The sequence below is a fragment of the Stylophora pistillata genome, chromosome 9 (assembly GCF_964205215.1).
Source record: "Stylophora pistillata chromosome 9, jaStyPist1.2, whole genome shotgun sequence".
Lineage (NCBI taxonomy): Eukaryota > Metazoa > Cnidaria > Anthozoa > Scleractinia > Pocilloporidae > Stylophora > Stylophora pistillata.
In genome coordinates this window covers 31050167-31067179 of record NC_142527.1, presented here as the reverse complement: position 1 = coordinate 31067179, position 17013 = coordinate 31050167, and the positions used below count along the sequence as shown (strand labels likewise).

General features: G+C 38.1%; 3 protein-coding genes and 1 long non-coding RNA gene across 4 annotated transcripts; 3 read left to right on the top strand and 1 right to left on the bottom strand.

Annotated features, from left to right (window-relative positions):
• The first annotated feature begins 51 nt into the window (after nt 1-51).
• On the top strand, nt 52-6737 carry LOC111335491 (testican-2). The gene is made up of 6 exons (XM_022941400.2): nt 52-249; nt 1158-1239; nt 1749-1922; nt 2274-2483; nt 4420-4629; nt 6343-6737. Exons 1-6 carry the CDS (start codon nt 187-189, stop codon nt 6375-6377), a joined length of 774 nt encoding a protein of 257 aa, XP_022797135.2. The 5' UTR covers nt 52-186; the 3' UTR covers nt 6378-6737.
• Nucleotides 6513-7619, bottom strand: LOC148724273 (uncharacterized). Its single transcript, XR_015991521.1, has 2 exons — nt 7481-7619; nt 6513-7166 (listed from the first exon to the last, which is right to left on the bottom strand). It is a non-coding gene; the product is annotated as an uncharacterized LOC148724273 (long non-coding RNA).
• A 61-nt stretch (nt 7620-7680) lies between these two features.
• On the top strand, nt 7681-10993 carry LOC111335506 (uncharacterized). Its single transcript, XM_022941420.2, is given in 6 exon segments — nt 7681-7877; nt 7966-8011; nt 9832-9999; nt 10282-10540; nt 10542-10575; nt 10577-10993. Coding segments are annotated over 6 exon segments (573 nt in total). The 5' UTR covers nt 7681-7829; the 3' UTR covers nt 10595-10993.
• A 1520-nt stretch (nt 10994-12513) lies between these two features.
• On the top strand, nt 12514-16762 carry LOC111335485 (roundabout homolog 1). The gene is made up of 4 exons (XM_022941389.2): nt 12514-12786; nt 13736-13981; nt 14152-14448; nt 15143-16762. The coding sequence occupies exons 1-4, from the start codon at nt 12657-12659 to the stop codon at nt 16285-16287; spliced, it is 1818 nt and encodes a 605-aa protein (XP_022797124.2). The 5' UTR covers nt 12514-12656; the 3' UTR covers nt 16288-16762.
• The last annotated feature ends 251 nt before the right edge of the window (nt 16763-17013 follow it).

Sequence of the window (17013 nt, the reverse complement as noted above, 5' to 3'; positions counted from 1 at the left end):
ATTGCGAACCAATCAAGCCACTGGACTTGGAACATTTGATAGTGTCAAATTTCGGGCATTGGCAGAATAGACAAGTTGCAGACAGTGCTGAAGAGATTTCGCTGAGAGTTTCTTCTAGATTTCTAGAGAATTTGCGGCTTTTCTGTATCTGGCTCTCGACATAGAAAGTTTTTTTTCATTACGAACATGAAGTTGTTGTGGACTCTAGCTCTCGTGAGCTTTGTCTTCTTCGTGGTAGAGGCGGAAAAGGTGAGATTCTATATATGTCGTGCATTGTTTGTGCTCGCGAAGGACTCAGTTATTATCTCCTTCAGTAAGCACTTTATTATGCATGCATTCATCGTTGCCTCTGTAACGCTTGCTTCTCGAAAAGCTATCTCAGTTGCATTTTTTAACACAGTGGATGGTTAACTCACGTCGCACCATTCCAGAAGGAAGCCATCGGTACCTTATGAGAATCGATTGAAATTGTCCTCAACGTGGCAGTTTTGACATCGGTCGTAAAAGTGAATGTCTGCAATGCCCCTACCTACAACCGACCCGAAATTTTCTCCGACTGAAATAGATTTTAGTTTTCCGCATGCAGGTCATTTAAAATCGAACGATACAGGAAAGATGTTTTTGAAAGGAAACAAATCAATTTTACAATCAGCGACATTTTTCGTCTGCTGTCCAGTGTCGAGATGTGATTTTATTTCAGTTGTTTTTCTCGTGGAGGTGATCCTTTTACTCCGAATTCCAGGGCTTCCATTGGTGGAATAACTTTGCCTTCCCGACTTATTAAAGTCCTACTTGGCCAAAACTGTTTTCATATTGCTGTTAAGTTCGTTAAGTCATTTGGGGATGTTTTTAGAATTGTTTGTTTCAAACAGTGTGTCTTTGTTTACGATGGAGGTAAAGGTCGATTATTTTCCTGTGCATGGACAATGTTACAAATTGTGCGACCACAGGTAACCCAGGCTCTATCTGTTGCAAGACAGGGTTTCAATATAGGGGGAGGTTGGGTTTGAAACCTGGAAATTTGCAAGTATTTCCTAGTAAGAGACAATGAAATTTACCATGTGGCTAGTTGTCTATACATTCGATCTATGGGGAAATATGGGTTAAAGCAACCATTAATAGTATTTTCATATTTATTTGTAAACCACAAACAACAGGACAGGTTTCAAGAACTGAAAAAGTGGGCTCATTGGAATCAGATCAAGAAGGCTGTTCTACAAGAACGCTTGCCAACAACCCGTAAGTTTTTTAAAATCTGATATTGACTAGCTTAAAGAGAAAATGCAAGAATTTATATTTGAAATGTACATTAGGTCATCATGAAATTGATATGACTTTGAAAAAAAGGATTTAAAAAGTTTGAAATCCAATTTTCTCAGAGTGGGACAAAATAGTGTTGTCAGAATGAGAGAGGACAGCAGGCAAGACATAGGTGGGGCTCCCATTTCCTTTTTAGAAGGAGGTAGATGTGGACACCGTCCAGCCTAAACTACCTCTGTACAGAGCTCAAAAACATTATTAACAATAAATACAAAGCAGACAGAAAAGTTGAAGAGACCATGAGGTTTAAATAAGTGCAATTTATTTTAAATATTAGAGAAAAAAGAAAGAAAATAAAACTTTTGGTAATATACTGTTATATCACATTTTATATTGTTGCTTTCAAACTGATATGTCTATCTACACAAGGAACACTTAATTACCCAGTTTCTCAGGATGATAACTGTCTTTTCATACATGTTCTTCAGCTGATGTGGAAAACTGCACAGCTTTGCCAGACCGTCTGTTGGATTGGTTCCATGTCTTGCGTGCAATGCATGTAAGGGAGGAGCAGAAGAAGCGTGGTAATTTTGAAGCACAAAAGCCTGGAGAGGTAATTCCACACTTGAAGCTGAGAGAAGCAAAGATGCCTTTTCCATCAGGTGTGCAATCAAATTAAGAACTGAATCAAAACATTTCATAATTTCACTGTGATTTTCTCTTCTTTGTTTTTATGATTAATGCTGTTTTTCCTAGTGGGTAAGTTGACCAGAGAAGTTGCATGCTTGGTAAGAAATCTTTGTGCTCACAAAGACAATTTTATTTATTCAATTGCTTCTGCCCTTAAATTGCAGTCTTTTTCAAATGCTTGTAGCTGCTGTCTTTGTTTCTTTACAGGTACTTAACCTCCAAATTTTTGGAAATTTCAACCCCTATTTTTCCATGGAAAATGCAAATTAACCATTTCTTATTTTACAATTGTATGTTTGTTTCTTTTTCAATATTTTTTACAGGATTTGATCAAAATGCATGCCGAGAGCCTATCAGTTCTGTGTTCCGTCTTGTGTTGGATAAAAACCATGACGGTGTGTTAGATGAGTCTGAACTGGCAGTCATTTATGACATCGCAACAGAGCCTTGCATAAAAAAGTTCTTCAAGAATTGTGCCAATGAGAGGGAGACCTTTACTGAAGCTGAGTTCTGCAGTTGTTTCACAGCAGTTGGTAATTGGAGATTTTCTCTGGATTTTTAATAGATAAAAGGCTGGGTCCATAGAAGTACAGACACTAGAAATATCATTAGGCATATTTTCACACCAAATGGAGATTATTTTGAGTGTAATGCTATGTTTTTAAAATACTTATCTGGATTAACCCATTAATGGCCGTAGCTTTTGTGGAAAACTGTGTTTTGAAGCTAGTCGAGCAGATTTCGGGTCACTGTTGTGGTTTTAAAAGCTCAAACTTACCAAAAACCCCTTGACAGCTCGTGCACTTGACGGCCTTTCGATCCAAATGCAAAATGGCAGCCTGAAAATCTCGGGCACGTGCAGAGAGCAAAATTTCAACATTTTTGGGTTGAAAAGTCATGCCCCACTTACGACTTTTACTTTTCTCTCTTTCTCCTGCCCTTTTTTTCCCCTCTCCTTGCCTGAAGTTTCTCCTCACTTGCTGGAAATTGAGTAGGCTTCATTTTGGTGTAGAGATTTTTCAGAAACTACTCATTATTTTCAAAGCACATGCTTGGAAAGGTAGGTGGGTAATGAAAGACGATTTTCGTGCAGATTTTCAGGTCAAAGTGACATGGTTTTTTGGCTATTTCACCAATCTCCTTCACTCAATTGCGCTCATTCTGGTATCGTCTGTAAGATATTTTCAACCTGTTCAAGTACGTGCTCAAATTCATGCTCCAGGGTTAAAAGTGATGATGTCACAAGGCGTAGAAAGGGTGTGGGTCCCCATGGGCGCATATGGGCGCACTGGACGTCAATAGGTTAATTATTAGTTGATGGTTATTAATAGTAGCTCAGGAGCAATGACTAATCTAAGGTGAATAACTGTTAAAAACAAAAAAATTTGAAATACAAACTATTTTAAGTAAAAGCATTGGAAGAAAGTTAATTACTGTATAACTTTAGAATGGCCATTCTTAACTGCATTTATTGTTAGATGCATTAAATGTTTTTCAAAAATGCATTAATAATTCATGAGCTGACTAACCTATCACACAAGGCAAATTGATCACGTGTATGAACCTTTTTATAGAATGATCATTCAGAAAAGCCCAGAGAGGATTTTGATTTCTGTCTCGGGGGAAATTGGGGTACAATTATTCATAAACAACGAAATCATCCCTGAATTATGAATGAAAATATGATTACTGTGATCTTTATATCAAGATCAGTAGAGATCTTTATATAAATATCACTTTAATTATAATACCAAATTATTCCCCAAAAGGCAGCATACAAAAACATTACCCACAGTAAACAACAAAGTTTATTTTCCTGATAAATTCTTGCTAGAACAGAAATTTGTTCTTTTACAATTTCCCGTTGTTCACAAAATTAATTGTGCAGTTTTGAATACTCTGAGCTTCAACTCTAAATGCTATTTCCTCCAAGAGTGCGTCTTTATTTCTTCTTGAACTTTGCCACTCGCCAAAAATTTTGTAAGCCCACTTTGTGGCATACCGAGTAGCCCTTGGAACACAACTATCCAAGTAATCTTTCTCTTCCTTCGCATTTTTTGGTTCTCGAAACATGAATTTGTGCGGCATTTCAAGGAAAAGCTTTCTGAACTTTAACAGCAGCCGAACAAGGAGCACTTTTCCCCTCTGCATGTAATTAACTTTTAATGCATTCAAATCATGTTTAGAATAATCCCTAGAGAGGCACGGGTCTTTGAAGCTATTTAAAATACTTAGCACACATTTTATCAGGTCTAAAAACACTCGGCTACGCCTCATGTTTTTAAACCAGATAAAACACTGCTGCTTGTTTTTTAAAAAGCACTTAAAAATTATCAAATCCGCAAAGTAGCCCAGCCATCCTCAGTTGCAGGGAACATGTGGGAACTGGATGGAAATTAATCCTGAAGGGGCTCGATTGTGCTTACGTGTATGATATAAAATGCTTATCTTGTGTATTTTGTTTTTCAGAACCACCATGCTTGCACAGGTTGCGCAGTAACCTACCAGCTCTTCTCATCAGAGGTGAAACACGCGTTATGCCTGGTGCTTACACTCCCTCTTGTGATGAAGATGGCTTTTATTTGCCTCGTCAGTGCAGAGTTACAGACAGGCAGGGAACAAAGGAATGTTGGTGTGTGGATCGACATGGAAGCAAAATTGAAGGCTTGTTAGATTGCGGTAGGTATTCTGAAAAATGTGGATAGTTTGTGTAGTTGAAGGTTTCCTATTTTCTCTTTCCACACAGTCACTGAGCACTAACAAGAAAATGAGCTGATCAATCATCTCCATAATGTTATAGAACATTTATATGGTGATGTTTTGGAAGTTTATCAAGTTTTGACTTAACGAGAGCACTGTATATTGCTTTTAATTACAGTTTACTAAATTTTTTAAAATCAGTTTTTCAAAAAAATTTATCTGGGTCAAAGGCCATGAAAGGCTTTTAAGATGAAAGCGTGTAGGAAGCATGTAAAAAAGTTATGAAAGAAAGTTTGCATTCCTATCAGATTACATTGCAGTCATTTATGCCCAAAAGCATAATTATTTCAGTGGGGAAAGACTTTTCAGGCCCATAACCAGTTTGTTTTAGGTGGATATGGGATTCTAATTACCTACGGGATCCCATTATTCAAGGTTTTATTTTATTTTATCAAAATGCCAGGAGGAGAATAACATACACCCCTGGACATCCGCTGACATTACTTACACTAAATAGGCCATTATTTTTACAGTTCTGCGCTTGGTTGCCAAGCCTTTGATTTGGAGTGGGGCTGAAGGTGACCTTGTTTTGATAGAGACCAGCAGCTATTTAGCATGATAACTAAGTAATTTACATTTGTACTTTTCCAATTACACATCTCACAGTGCTCCTCTTTTTAGTCGTTTGGGAATTCTACCGATAAAAATGCTTAACTTCAAATTGGTTGCCTCTCTGTTACATGACATCAAAAATCGCTGTGCTCCTCCCAATATTTCTGAACTTTTTACTCACTCTGAACAGATTCATTCCTACTCTACTCGTTTCTCAGTGTGACGATATTGCATTGTCTTACTGTCCAATCAGATTTCAGTATTTACACATGAGCACCAACTTGTTTTGTCTCCCTCTGGTTTTCCTCACCATGGCCGCTTGAAAGTTGTTTGTGAGTTCACAATGTTCTAATTAAATGAGTTGGAGTTTGAGAACGTGAGCCAATTCTTTATACTCAGTAGCTGGAAGCTTTTATATAAAACAGGTGAGAACAAATCATCAGTTGTTTTCCTTTTCTAGAGTTGGTGCGGAAATATGGAATGGCATCCCCCCTGAAATTCGTAAGCTAAGGAAAGCACCTTTTAAACGTGAGCTAACTCACTTGCTTTTGAAAATTCTAGAAATTAAGGAGATGAATGTTGACTTGCGCTACCTTGACCTTTCCAGCTTATATTTGTATTTCAACTGATTGGCTTTCTCTTTGACCTGTTAAAACTCCCTTGTGTGACTGGCCCAGTTAAAATCTTTAACATGATTATCACTACTATTATTTATTATTTATTTTTATTTGCTCATTTACTTATTTATTTCATTGTTGCGTGTGTGTGCGTGTGTGTGTGTACGTGTGTGTGTGTTTGTGTGTGTATGTGTGAGAGCCTATACAGTGTCTGTTTAGCTAGCCCGCCTAGAATAGCCTTGCTAACTCCGGGCTACAAAAGCCTTTATTTCTTTAATTTAAAAAAATAAATAAAGTCAATTAAAGTCAAAGCAGCAATGTCTCTATCATAACAAGGTCACCCATAGCCTCACTCCCATTCAAAGGCTTGGCAACCAAGCATGCAACTGTAAAATGGATTATTGTGGAGTAGTTACCATCAGTATATGATGTTAATGGTGAATAAAATTTTTCCTTTTTGCAGTGGACAACACTGAACCTCCTAAGAGACTCTCTTAGGAGGAAGAATCACAGGAGCAGCCAGTTGTGAATTCATCACCTTAGATTCTATAGTGCTGACTGTTCTCAACTTTTTATTGTGTTAGCATTGATTGGTAGACTCCGGTTTAAGCTACTGCAGCAAATTGTGAAGTGTTTAATCTTAAAATTTTGCCTTTTTTGCTTAGAATACTTGAATTGAGACAGTAGACAAATGTAATTAAAGTATTTTGATATATGTTTCTTGACTAATTTTGTATGAAATCGCTGTGAAGTAAGGGGAACTGTCTCATTGTGAGGTTGGTCTAGTGCAACATGTACTATGGGTTTGTTGAAAGTATTATACTACTCCAAATAAAATCAACTACTTGTCTCTGGAAAGGAGTATTTTGTGCGGTGTTTTGGTGCTCTTGTTAGTTCTTTTTTCAAATTTTATGTATACCAAGTTATCTTCTATCCATTTACTAGAGAGATAAAATTGTGCCTTAGCTCACGCACCATTTAGATATCTATATCTTTTACAGGGTTCGTACGCGTCTTGAAAACCCTTGAAAACACTTGAATTTCAGGAGGCTGATTTCAAGGCCTTGAAAGTACTTGAATTTCGTTTTGGGTCCTTGAAAGTCCTTGATTTTTTGTTGAACAACATCGAAAAGTATCTGCTTTTGTTTTGCGCCATCGGTAAACCCAAAACATAGCTCTTAACAGAAACATTTTCTTGGTTTTGAGGTAAAATTGTCATTACAAAAAGTCCTTGAAATTTCTAAGTAGGGTCCTGCAAAGTCCTTGAAAAGTCCTTGAATCTTTGACCTGAAAAAGTGTACAAACCCTGCTTTTAATTATAGAGCGTTGGTCAGTGCAATTCTGATTTGATTCTTTGTGAAGAACTCAATTGCTTTGTCTTTGTTCTGTACTTGTTGCAAGCATGAAAAACATCTTTCCCGTTCTATTTATTGAATTTAATAGTTGTTTAAGCTTATAATATTTACAAAAGGATATATGGGCTATTTTTATATAAAAAAATCAGAGTTGGTGATGTTTGAGAAAACCCTTGATAAGGTGCCCCTCTGTTTATCTTCAGAGAGTTCTCCTAAATTCTTCTAGAAAGCAGTATCATATCTTACACTGAGTAAAACTGCTTAATCGTATGCCCTCTTCAAGAAACCAGTGCTATGACAGATGCTGGGTTCAAAGATTTTCCAACCACCACGTGAACATTCTTGAACGTGTGTGGAAATCCAGCTAACGATCATGGCTGCGTAGAACTGCTCACTATTACGTAAATGGAGGTTAAACCATAAGAATGGCATGGATAAAATTTCCGCATGTGCCAAAAGGCGATGGGGTGAAGGACACACCCTAAAATTAACGCAGTGCTATTTCCGGTTTCAAAGCGGCCTAGTGTGACGTCACGATTTTTCGTAGCTGCTATTTATAGAGAGGAGTCTCAAGGCTAAACAAACCAACGACGAAATGGCGGTCAATCACATCGTTTCGCTTTGCCTATTTCTTGCGCTTCTTGTAAGTTCAACTACATATTTTTTCTTCGGAGTTATTTTTCCATGTTTTTGCTAAGTGGTGGTTATTTTCTCTACGTCTTTTCTGCCAGGTCCTCGGCGTGAAAAGCCGTGAAGATTTCGATGAAAGTTCCTCAGGTATTGAGTGCTTTTATGGAAGTCATAATTGAGAGCTTCAGTACAGCTTATGTGATACGGAAGGCAGTTTGATGGTCAAATATTTCTACGCTACCGCTTGCTACAGATCTTTTGTAAATGTGGTGTAGTCTAAAATGCGAAAGTTCACCATTTGTTGTCAAAGTGCGCTTGAAGCAGTAAGCTGTTGGTTTCTTCTTCCATTCGCCTTCTGCGTCTCCGAAAACATCTGTGCTGAAGTTCTCGAGTAAAGTATAGATTTCCTGAATGTAGTAAGTTGTCAAAAATAGGTTGAAATGTCGTTGCTAGGATTAACAAAAAGTGAGACGAACAAAGGATAAAATGTCTAAAAGTAGTACATGACAAAGGACGCTGCATGCACAAACTGAACGGTTCGCTGATTTCTTCATAAAGTTGTATTTGTTTACAAAGTACCTAACCTTTATTCGTATGCTATGTTGACTAATTAATTTTACAGCAGTTTTTCTGACTGTTACAACTACCCAACAGGGAATGTAGTGCGGTCATTTTACAATGTTTTGAGAACTACCGTTATCAGTCTCTTTATGCCGTCCATCGAGTAGAATTAAATGTATATTTCTGATTGGGTTGCGATTGGAAGACAACAGATATGTATCGTACAACTTGGAAATCTTCACCGTCCTTCTTGTTCATTTTACAAGCCAGTCAATTCGGATTCAATCCTAGCAAAAGAGACAATGGTCATGTTTCTGATTGACATCTATTCATAAACGATTTACATAAATCGTTGCCTGAGAAGCAGCAAATTAATACATACATACATACATACATACATACTTTATTTATTCCAGAAGCAGACTATGTATACACTAAGAGGAAATGGAAAATATGCTTCCAGAAAAGGAAGTTAAGAGGTTATCCCTATGTGAAAACTCCCTAAAAAATAAGTCTAAATGAAAATAAAATACTTAGTTATAATTAAATATTTAAATACAATATAAGCTGAGATTTAAAATGCTGAAGATTATCAGCTTCCACTATGTTTCTTGGTAATTCATTCCATAATTTAACAATCCTAATGAAGAACGAATGTTTATAACAATTAAGTCTTGCTGGTTTGACGTAAAGTTTGTACTGATGATTTGCTCTCGTACATCTAGTTGTGGCAAAATCAAAAAAGGTTCCAAAATCTAAATGGTAAAAACCAAAAACAATTTTATAACACTCAATTAAAGATAGATAAGTTCCACGGTCAGAAAGAGTAGGCCATTTTAGCAATTTGCATCGGTCTTCGTAGGACATGTCTCCTTTGCGTTGATTTAATACCACCACGGAAGGAATGAATAAATGCAGTCCTTAATAACGCCGCATCAAAAACACTCAATATTAAATTAGGCTGCAGCAAATATACCACAGATTTGGAGAAGAGGCTTTGATGGCTAAACTACAGAGCACAGGGCCACTTTCAACCATCCACCAAGAGAACAAGCTCATTTAGCTCACTTGCTCTTCCATTGCCAAGGCAAATGAGCCACCAAATATAATTATAGCCCTAAGACTCAACATGCTTATTCATTATTCCTAATTCATTCATCCAATTATGAGCAAAGTGAACTACTAAATATATAGACCTTAGATTTAATGGTGAGTCAAACAGGCCACTAAACAGACCAAAATGAGCTGGCAGATATATCTTCTTTCAAAAGTGGCCCTGTATTGTGTGGTTGCTCTGCTTTGCTAATGGAGAATGCCATTGTCATCTAGATAAAGAGACAGAGCATTGTAAACCTCAAAGCACTGTCCCCAGAATAATAATTATTAACTTGAATTCGTCTCTACAGATATCTGCAACCAGAAAAAGAAACCTGGCAGGTGTATGGCTATTATTCCAAGATGGTACTACAACAGAGCATGGAACAACTGCACAAAATTCATTTATGGAGGATGTCAACAGAATAAAAACAACTTCAAGACTAAGGACGAATGTGAACAGACATGCCTACCTAAAAGTTAGTCTAGGGAGTGAGCAGTCAAGTAATACACTGACTGTAGCAGAGTTTTCTGAAAGAAATTTAGTCACACAGAAATAGTGTAAAGTAATATTCCACAGGTTTGGAAAAAATTGCTTGTGCCATCAAAGTTTGGCTAGAGTATTCCCCATTCTTGGATGCTTAATCAATGAACACTCTGCAATCATTTCAAATGCTTTATTCTTCCTCCTTTAGTTAAGCCCTCAAATGTAATTTTTCAGTGCCACTGGTAATTCTTTCTGTACATTTTGTTGCTTTCAGGAGGCAATAAATTTCAGACCTCAGTAGGTGAACCGGTTAATGAAGGAAATGAAGAAGAACCCTGCACAGAAGCATTATTACGTTCAGTTGTATTGAAAATAAACTGTGCGAAAGCAATGATGCCTAATATGCAGATATCCCCCTTTCATGTGAAGCACATGCGAGCCTGTAAAAAAGCTGGTTTCTCTTTACCACTGAATTGCTCTTTAAGTGAAGATCACAGCAAGTGGACATGTGATGATAAGTCAGGAAAGAAGATATTTGGATCTTGCTAATGCATGTGGCTTTAATCTGTTTTCATAAACATCACTGAGGATGATGGAATAGCTCCTTAACAAAGAGTTGTTTCAATTTTGTTCTATTAACCATTTGTGCCACATTACAATGACACATGTACTTTCCTAGAATGTAATAATTTGGATTTTTAGACTAATTTTTCATTTTGTACATTTTGAATTATTGTAAGATTGACTAATTGACAGATTGCACTAAGCTGCAATTTAGATTTTTTATATCGTACACCTGTCCTCTGTGCTACAAAGGGACATTAAAGTGAATATCCTGCCTTAGTACAACGTAGTTGTGACCAAGGGGCAAGATTAGTAATGAATTTTTATGTCATAGCATTATTTAAGATATTTATCTGGACATATTTATCCTAACAGTGTCAATTCTAGTGAAGAATAATAAAAGATTAGTTTATATAACACAATCACCAGAGAGTCACTGTGTGCAGTTAGTTACTGCTATCTTTTTACCTGCATTTGTAACATGCCTCTGGTGTAAACTTGAATTTGGTTAGTAATGATGCTGACTCAGGGCTCAAAATTAAGGGTAACCCATTAACCAATGGTTAGCAATTTTCAACCTTTGGTTACTAAAAATGTGCCTAACTAACCCAACATGGTTAGTAAAATTTTCTAACATTTTTAAACATTGGTAGACCTCAGGATAAAGAGCACGTAGACCCGCCTCTCAGAGGAATACTTGAATACTCAAGTTGTTTCGTCAACTTAAACTCTTTTTAGAGAATGTTCTGTAGATGTACAGTTCTTGACTAATCATGGTGAACGAGGGGGAAACAAAATAGGTGCTTAATTGTCAACGTTTTTAAGGTCACCATGCAATTTCAGCCACTCTTTAATTTCTCCTAGTCGTTATTATCAAAATTTTTAATATTTGAGATATCGTGACTTGTGAGCTTGAATACCAAACTTGGTAATTTGGTTAGTAAAAAAGATGTCTACGAACCCGAAGGGTTAGTGATCCAAAATTAAATTCGAGCCCCGCTGACTGTATAGGAAACACCAAAGCTCAACGAAGGACTCAATGAGTATTTGCAGAGACATGTCTCCTGATTTCCCATCAATTACTTCTTCAGATTTTTAATAAAACAAGAAAACAGCAACAAACCATAATTTTACTCGCAACGTACAATGTCCATGGTGATAAAGTTATTCTTTCATTTACCTTCACCTCGATGTCACATCATTAAAGCAAGTAGTAAAGACAGGAAACTGAGTTTCTCAAAAAATTTGATAGTCCTCCGGTGGCCCCATACAGCTATCCTTCTTAATTATATTACAGTTTCCCTTATTCCTGTCTGAACCCCATGCCATGCAATCTTCTTTCCTTCGTATACCTCTGAAAATAATGACGCCTTTGGACAGAGCATCACTATGTGGCTCATGAATGGTAATATAATGTCTACCCCTTTTAACCACATTCATCCCTCTGTGTGTTTAAAATGCTTGTGGCTATCGACTGTCAACCGACGCTTTGTTCTTCAAGGTTTTCACTGGTTGCGTGATATCCCAGAAGGCAACAAGAGGTGAGGATTATTGACAGAGGTTCAGTTCAAAATCGATTAAACTATTAAGTTCAATGACTTTATTTAGAGCAAAGGGTTGTTACTGTAAGAGTTACTTTTCGTGATCACACTCCCCTAGTATGTCGAACTTTTCGAAAAATTGTGAGCAAATTGCACATCGGTCAGCCATAAGGATTTATTGTATACTAATTAGGAAAACAAATGATCGATAATTGTCTCTTGTTTATCGGCCTCTCTGATGTCTGGTAGTATCTGAAAAACGATCTCTAGTATTTTCTGACCCTGTGAAACCGGCCCCTATGACAAATTTGATAAGCTTGTTACCAAAGGGCGTACATGACAGATCAGCTGTTATTACTTTCTAATCTGTTATCTGGTTGCTGGTGCACATCCAAATCACGAACGCCACAAAAGTGATGAAGAATCCTGGTGTTGACGTGAATAAGCATCGTAAAAGACTAAACTTGTTACTAGCAGTGACTTAGTATCCAGCTTGTGCACGAAAACAGGCCCAAGAACACGAAACACCCCTACAGAAATAAGTATGTCAAAAATAGGAACATATTTATCATTCGCAGCTCTCGCGTTTTGCCTTCTGTTGTGTTTTCTGCTGTCATACGAGCATCAGCGACTGCAGCAGCGGGTAGAAACATTGGAACATGGAGCTAAACCACGTAGGTATTGCTATTATAACCACTTCGCAGATGGATCTGCTCAAACTTAACAGCTTCAAAACGGCGCGGTCTCCTTAAATTTCATTTGTATTTATTCATCTTTTTATACAAAATCCAGTTCGTTCAGCTCTCTCTTTCTTATTGTACTTAACTTTACTTTCCCCTCCCCTGAATTTTTTATCGTTTATCTAGACCTAGAGTTTCTCGTCACATCTGTTTTCAATCATAGATTTTCATTTCATCAACCGACTTGATAACGCAAAAGTTGAGTGCATTGCATCAAATAAGTTCGGAAGTTTTTATCTGCCTCATAATAGGATTATGTACACTGCAGTAAAACAGGTGTGCATGTCGTTTTTGATAAATTAGGTAGAGACCAAAAGGGGGAGATCCGGAGAGGTGGACATTGGCATCACTACAGACAATTTCATCAAAAAAACCTAAACAACAAACAGATCAACAGATAATTTCTCCCTTTTTGTTCTCATCACGAGATTTTGGCATACAACTTGAAGGCGCTCTGTCCTGTTCATCTAGAGAAGGATCCTCCTCCAAACAAGGTCCCCGATAAAATTTCCGAAAGGAATTGTTGTTCTTCTCCAACACGGCATAAGCCATGCTCAACCAAAGTTATCACAGTGCTCTCGTCAACCAGAGCCGGAGTTCAGCTTCCTTTTGACTTGAAGGGGCAAAAAAAAATGTCTTTCTCAGTACTTCCGGGACTAACTTGTATTGTAAAGCAATCCTCTTTTACCGTTCTATTGAAGAAAAACTGTTACCAGAATTCACAGCAGAGGCAATCTCGACTTCTCCTATGTAGTCGTCAACATCTGTATGGGAAAATGAACTTGTCCTGATTTAGCGCTCATCTGTTTTTAATAATGAGATAGTATAAATTATTACGACATTCGATAACAGAACATAAAACTGAACTATTCAAACTCTTCAGATCTGGATCAAAGAAACGCTCGTAGAACCAAGAGAAACAACGACAATACCGATGAGCACGACTTGGAGTGCAGTCAGAAATTGACGGCTTGTGTGCAGAAGGTTACAGAAAATCAACTGCGGTCCCTTCTTGAGAACAAGACATGTGTAAGTGACGAAAGTATTTGTGTTCAAGGATCCGCAAAACCTAAAGGTGATGGTGGACCAGCTGGAGAACGAGTCCCCCAAGGAGAAAAGGGGGATACCGGTGAGTCGAGGGGAAGCCAAGGCAGCCACAGTGAAAACTATTTTTTCATTTGTTCAACGTTTTTTACATTCATCCAATAAAACTAGAGGAATTTCAAGGACGGTATTTGAATGGAATTTTACCATGGGTGAATTTCAGACAAACTCACGCCTGTGAATTTTTTTCCTCAGGGGATGGTGTTGGTGGACTTTTGACACCCTCTATCCCGGCATTCATTGTAAAACCACACCCTGTAACAGTGAGAGAGAATGACACCGCCTCCATTCCCTGCAGGACCGATGGAATGCCGAGGCCTGCTGTGACCTGGAGTCGAGAGGACGGCCAACTGCAGAACGAGCGGAGTTTTATTTTGATTGACGGCTCCTTGATGATAATGGATGCTGTTCCCAATGATCAAGGTACCTACGTTTGCAAAGCGTTCAACTTCATTGGTGAGGTGGAAGCGAAGGCAAACTTAACTGTGTTAGGTAAGATGTAGCTATGGAACGTAGATCGGTAATTATGAATCATACTTTTTTCGGCAGAATGGGTTTTCAAAACACTCAGCTACAGCAATCCAAAACAGGTCAGTCCTCCGATTACCAGATAAACAGCCTTTATGATCCCTTTTTTACCAGATAAACAGCCTTTATGATCCCTTTTTTACCAGATAAACAGCCTTTATGATCCCTTTTTTACCTGATAAACAGCATTTATGATCCCTTTTTTTTCAAAAGTCCTTTAATTTTTCTTTTTTGTGAATGACTGTATTACGTCAATTGGCTTAGATGCAAAGTTTCAGATGTCAACAAGACTGAAGGACATTGCACCAAACATTATTTACCTTCAAAATGCTTTATAACGAACCTAAGTTAGGAGCTAGTCATTATCTATCGCCTGGGGAAGGATTTTAGGGGGGACTTCTCAGGGGGGGACGGAGGGGAGATCAGGTATCACTGACAGAGTGTAAAGCGGAGACTATGGTGAATTGACTGTCAATTGACTGCTAATAAGGCGGGGATCTCCATGCGAATAAACAGTGACCGGTCCTGTAGTGGATTACGAACCAAGCTCGAATCCATGGATTTCAGACCTTCTTGATTACATTTCAATTGTGGGGAGTTGTTTTTGTTCCAGTTTGTTTGTTAGCTTACTAATTTTTTTTATATTTGTAATATGTAGTACCCGTTCGAATCTTAGACCATTCGCCACATACGTTCGTAGAGGAGGAAAGTGACTTGACACTCCGCTGTCCAGTATTCGGAAGACCTGAGCCGGAGATCACGTGGAACAAAACTTCCGGTGCTCCCTCCACCTGGAGAACGTTTTTGAATGAAGGAGAAGTGGGATTTAGCAAAATTGAGCTTAAAGACAGCGGCTTCTACAGATGTGTGGCTCAAAATATCTTTAACGAAGTCGACGTTATTTTGAGAGTGACTGTAGTTCCTCGCTTGAGATTTGTTATTGTTCCAAGGAAAAAGACGGAGATTCATGTTGGCGATGACGTAGTTTTGACATGCGTAGCAGACAGTGGAGAATTCATTCCTGTTGTCACGTGGTCGAAAACATCTGGTGTTTTACCTTCTGGATCTCGTTTAGATGAAAATGGAACTTTGGTCATCGCCAATGCATCTTTTGATGCCACTGGTTCTTATACATGCACTGCGAAAAATATCATTACTTCTATTGAAACTGAGGTGGAAGTGGACGTATTGGTTCGCACTTGTACTGAATGGAGAAGGCTTGGTTACACAGAAAGCGCAGAGTACCGAATTGACCCTGATGTTGAGGGTCCAGTCCCTGCATTTCAAGCGCTGTGCGACATGGAGGATAAAAATGGCGTCGGAATTACAATCTTTCGTCACGACAGTGAAGGCAGAATTCAAACTTCCACTTGTGATCCACCAGGCTGTTACAAAAAAGATATCAACTACACAACATCTTCATTGGCTCAGATTGTATCGGTGATAAATATCTCTTCTCACTGTGAGCAGTTTATCCGATACGACTGTATGAACTCACTGCTACTAAACCGAGGTATGCCTGTAGGCTGGTGGGTGTCACGCGATGGAGAGAAGATGAAGTACTGGGGAGGAGCTCCACCCAATAGTGCAATGTGTGCGTGCGGAGTAAACAACACATGCGCAAAAGGAGGAACCTGTAACTGTGACGCTAATGATTACGTTCTTCGCCATGACGAGGGGCTGTTGGAGGACAGAGCCACCTTACCTGTAACTCAGCTGAGATTCGGAGACGCTGGTAAACTTAACCGCGAGTTTGGATTTCATATACTCGGGAAATTGAAATGTTTTGGAGTCTTTCAATAAATTGCGCAGTATTTAGGTCGCTAAGGTGTAACTGTAAAACTGTCCTTGATGACTGCTGAAGAACACTGGTCTGGTCAAAATTCCAAACCGTCCTAGTGCAATGTTTAATAGCTGAATATTTGCCATGAAATATTACATGGCCTACAGGAGTAACTGGCTCCAACTATGGTGTTGAAGTGATTTCTCCCATCGCAGTCTCGATATAGAAACTTAGTTTTACGACTTAGTGAACCAAGTGATGACATTCTTCAGAGAAAACGAAGACGACTAGAGTGTAACAGTTCTTAATCATATAAACTAAGCACCAAACCTACCTTTTCTTGCTTTTATTAGAGGTAACCAGGATATCGACATGCTAGAAAGTGTTGGTGGACACATGAATTTTTAATAAAGTGTATCTGATAATCTTTATAAAATACGATTTGTGTTAAATGTACCCTTACAATAAAGACACTGATGCATTTGAAGACAGAAAGATGAATATTGTACATTGATGTAGATAAATCCAATTTGGTCAAATCAAAAATTGAAACATAAAAACTTACCCGACTCTAAGTAGTTAAAGGAAAAGGCTAGGGTGGCTGTTTTTTATAAAACTGTATTAAAACTAAGAAAATGGGCCTTAGCAGATACTGAGGCTATTTCCGAAAGTCCCGAAAAAGCCTTTATCATAAACAAAGATAAATGCCAAGCCTTCCAAACACCGCGAAAAAAAATAACTGTACT

Bases quoted from the DNA above. Each gene is read 5' to 3' on its own strand.
- LOC111335491 (XM_022941400.2), top strand. From the start codon at position 187: ATGAAGTTGTTGTGGACTCTAGCTCTCGTGAGCTTTGTCTTCTTCGTG. The intron at 250-1,157 runs GTGAGATTCTAT...CACAAACAACAG, and splicing joins TCGTGGTAGAGGCGGAAAAG to GACAGGTTTCAAGAACTGAA. The intron at 1,923-2,273 runs GTGTGCAATCAA...TATTTTTTACAG, and splicing joins AAAGATGCCTTTTCCATCAG to GATTTGATCAAAATGCATGC.
- LOC111335485 (XM_022941389.2), top strand. From the start codon at position 12,657: ATGTCAAAAATAGGAACATATTTATCATTCGCAGCTCTCGCGTTTTGC. The intron at 13,982-14,151 runs GTGAGTCGAGGG...TTTTTTCCTCAG, and splicing joins AGGAGAAAAGGGGGATACCG to GGGATGGTGTTGGTGGACTT. The intron at 14,449-15,142 runs GTAAGATGTAGC...TGTAATATGTAG, and splicing joins GGCAAACTTAACTGTGTTAG to TACCCGTTCGAATCTTAGAC.